The sequence below is a fragment of the Saccostrea cucullata genome, unplaced genomic scaffold (assembly GCF_032062105.1).
Source record: "Saccostrea cucullata isolate Sc308-1 unplaced genomic scaffold, CSIRO_AGI_Scuc_v1 ctg9414, whole genome shotgun sequence".
In the NCBI taxonomy this organism is placed as follows: domain Eukaryota; kingdom Metazoa; phylum Mollusca; class Bivalvia; order Ostreida; family Ostreidae; genus Saccostrea; species Saccostrea cuccullata.
Window position 1 is genome coordinate 1 of NW_026925013.1, and position 4,243 is coordinate 4,243.

The window sequence follows — 4,243 nt, forward strand, 5'->3', positions numbered from 1 at the left end:
TTTGTAATTAATCTGCCTTGCTTATAAAACGTTTGTTCAAAGCCGAACAAATGATTTACATTTGAGGAAAATATATGCTTGTTCAATAACTTTACAAAAACCTATCCCCAACAATTTTCTGTCCAACTTTGTTCTTTCCTGAGTTTGTTATTTGTGCTTTCTAAGATTCAAGTCAACAAATTTTACAGTAATTTAATTTAGTTATTAGAAAAATATTACAGTCAAAAGTGGGCTCAAAGATAACTATTTTTTTGTTTTTAATACATTCTACTTCATATGAATAACATTAACAGACCAGCTTCAAAAGATCATAAAGAGCGTCCCAACAGTTTTTAACAGAATATAGAATTTATATAATATTACATATTTATCAACTGATAATTGCGCTGAAAAATATTTTAAATTCAACTTGAAATTTTAAGTTGCTGTGTCTTGCGATATTGAAATGTGAAGAGACATCAATACATGATTAATAGACAAATCCAAATAGATACATGTAATCTCATCATCTTTGATATATGTAGTTTGAACTATCGTTTGTCCAATATAACAAGGGTCTGTCCTTCCTGATAAATACGGTTTATTATCACAAAATTATCCTGTACATCCATGATGCACCTTTACTATCCTGTGCTATTTTTTTTTTAGCTTATCATAAGTGGGACACAGGGTGTGGCCTACCAGAATCAGTGCTGAATCCTCCCTGACCCCTGATCCCAAATCTCCTGTTTTTAGAACTGCTTATCATTGGTATTATTTATTTGACCTTGAACATGGACACGGTTTGCAATCACTGTCTCTCGTTATGAGCAACTTATTGGAGGATTATTAAATTCTTTATTGTAAAATATTTAACTACGCTTAGGCAAAGCAAAAATATGAATTGAATAAAACTCAATATGAATATCGTTTCTTTGTGTGAAGGTGTATTTTTTAAAAAATAAGAGTTCATATCCCTTATATATTTTTTAGGGGTTTTCTCCATATGTTTAAGAGTATTAACTTACTCGTATTCACTGTATTCTAAGGTTTTTATAGGCCATCACAGAACCAAGGAGATGAGTTATTTATGAGAAAGAGTGGTTTGGTTTGTTTTAGGATTCCTGGACTAGAAAGAATTAATTTCTTCCTACGTGTTCAGTAAATCATTTGTATGAATAGAAATTTCCTCTTTTTTGTATTTTATCAGTAAAATTTGCATATGTTAAAAGTACATACAAATTATTTATAATTGTATAAAATTTGGCAGAAAGACAATTACTTTTTCACGATATTAAGTGAATCACGTGTTTGCGTTATTTTTCTACAAGCTGGAATCTATTTTGTTAATTAAGAATCAATTGCATCTAAAAAAAAAAAATACAAAAATACTCGATTTTTCAAAGCACAAAGACAGGTCATTTATATAATAGAATCATGCATGTTTCAATTTTCTAAGTCATAAATAGTCATTTTCAAAAACAACGCCATCAACAAAAAAAAGAATAGACCTATATGAACAAACCGGTGTCTTTCCCTCATCATTGATTAAAAAAATAATTTAGTAATAAACATAAAGGATGGATGTAATGAAATAAATCGCACAAAGTACCTTTGAAAACCTATCACCAATTAATGATTCTTAATTGAATGTTTGGAATATTCCAAAATCTAAAACATTAACTCATAAATATATTGTACTGGGGACATCTTTGAAAACGTTTTGATAATCTTTTCAAATGAAATGTTATCATATTAAATTTACTTATATGTATTAATACACCACATTATCCTACATGTGCTTGTGTTTAACAATGCGTTTAAAAAAAAAATTTTTTATGCAGACAAGTAAAATTAATTATCTAATAAGAAATCAATTTTTTTACAACAAACTGCACTTACAAATGTTTATGAAACAAACAAAAATTTATTCATTAAATAAATCTGAAAAAATATAGCACTGGTTTTCTGGTTTTCTTTGGTCAAGAATTGATCGTTAAAAATACGAGATGATGCTCACATTGCCCATGATATTGGTTTTGATCGTTTTTACGTTTCATATAATATTTTTTTCCTCAGATGGCATATTAATATTTTCAACACCAGGACCAGACAGTGTAATCAATGAGAGCGTTTTATATATTTTAGATTCGTAGAAAAAAAACTTGTAAATAATTCCCTATATAAAATTAAACTTTTTATTTTTTATTACTTGAATTTTTTTATTGTTTAATTGACTTTGAGCTATTAGACTTTTCGGTATCTTAATATATTTCATGCTAAAATATTCGCTAATATAGGTTGAAAATCACAAATTTAGGAAACATTGAAAACACTTCGAAAGGATTTTTTCCAGCGAACTTGAATATATTTTAAGTGAAAAGTTTTCATATATGACGTTGTTAATCAAAACAGTCAAAGATGCTATATCTATTTGAAATCGTTCAATTTCTTGTCAAGTGAATTAGAATGTTAAATATTGGAAATTCCTTAAAAGCATTTGTCAGATTTTTACACAATAAAAAACATTAATCAAGTTTCTGAGTCTATTTTAATATCAGAATACCAAAATAGATTATGTATACCACATCACTCTTCTTACTTGTTTCTTCTCTTATTGTCCCATGCTGCCATTGATCGCCCCAACTGATATTGAAGGAAATATTCTAAGTCTACTTGCAACTCTTCCTTTTTAGATGAATAAATAATCATTATTATATGGACAAAACTGACATCTGACATCTACAATATGTGTTAATTAACATTGACTAAAGAATACATTTTTATATGTTTTGAATATAAGATCGGGGTTATTAAAAAGAATAAGTGGGCAAAATTGAAAAAAAATATCAAATTTAAACTTCATTTCAGCATTGAGGTAAACTATAATACTTAATATATTTTTCCATTGCCTGATAGAGCTGATGGCAGAACACAAGATCAGAATTTTTTTTCCGGGATTAGTGTGGATGATTCGGGATGGGGGCTTAAACAAGCATATACTTCATTAAGAAGAAGATTAAATACATATACAAGTGTATTGTAAATTTATTTTCAATGATATTTTGTTTCACAATTTACACGCTGATACAACATTTTGACCTTCGTCAAAATGGTCATGCTTTGAACATATCTCAGACTGGCACATCGAACAATAATGAAAATTCAATGTCTTACAAATGTTATATTGCTAGATAGTAGAAAAACAGTTATGTTTCAAATGCACTACTTAGGCAACATTGTCAGACACTATCATTAGCCGTTGTTTTGAAAGCGAGTATTAGAAATATCACTTTGCAAAATCGTCACGAAAGTATCTGTAGATTGACGACAGAATGCGACTTTTTTCAACCTCTGTGTCAAATTGGAATTGTTCATTCATTTTTGTTTTCTATGTTCAACGATAATGATGTACATGTACAAAGGAATCTGCCCATTTTCCTTGACCTGAATTTTCTTCGTCAAGCATAGAGTTGAATCTCATCTGCAAAGGTACAGAATGGTGAAAAGACTCCTTCAGACTCATGATGCCTCTCCCTTAATAACCTTTATGGATGCCTTCAATTTATGGACCAGCTTAGAATATTTTGATTCCGTTTTTTGATTAAATGAGAAGTCGTCATAACACAGCCAACTGTCAGCTTCCTTCATAACGTATCCACAGTTAAACAGTATTTTAACGATTCTGGTACATTCATTATTCTCTCTTGTTGCAGTGAGGTGAAGCGCAGATTGGCCAAGGTTATCCACTGCATTGACGTCACTTCCGTATTTTATCAAGTATTCTGCAATTTTAAACTGCCCAGCTTCCAGAGCTAATAACATAGCGGTTTTTCCAGAATTGTCTTTACAATCTACTCGTGCACCTGTGAACAAAAGGAAGGGAATTTAAATACATTTTTTTCAATATCAGTAATGAACTAATTTAAAATTAGTGCATCGCTTATTTTTTAATATTCAATTCATCTTACCTGATTTGATTAACTTTTTAATGATGTCAAGATCATTCATTTCAACTGCAATCATCAGAGCCGTTCTGCAATCTTCATTTGTCATGTTGACGTCAGCGTAGGCCAGGAGAACCTTAAGAGTATCCATATCACCATTAACGATGGGGGTAAATAACAGAGGTTCTCCGTTTTCATCCAGAATGTTAACATCGGCGCCTGATTTTAGGAAGTTCTGTAGTGAAGCGATATCACTATTACCTATACACTCATTCAGATGAGAGGCTGAATACGCAACTTTCATTTTTAGTCAGTTC

At 30.2% G+C, this 4,243-nt stretch overlaps 1 protein-coding gene across 1 annotated transcript; it reads right to left on the reverse strand.

Moving 5' to 3' along the window:
• Nucleotides 1–3,011: 3,011 nt before the first annotated feature.
• Nucleotides 3,012–4,237, reverse strand: LOC134267827 (putative ankyrin repeat protein RF_0381). The gene is made up of 2 exons (XM_062750043.1): nucleotides 3,951–4,237; nucleotides 3,012–3,845 (listed from the first exon to the last, which is right to left on the reverse strand). The coding sequence occupies exons 1-2, from the start codon at nucleotides 4,228–4,230 to the stop codon at nucleotides 3,502–3,504; spliced, it is 624 nt and encodes a 207-aa protein (XP_062606027.1). The 5' UTR covers nucleotides 4,231–4,237; the 3' UTR covers nucleotides 3,012–3,501.
• Nucleotides 4,238–4,243: the final 6 nt, after the last annotated feature.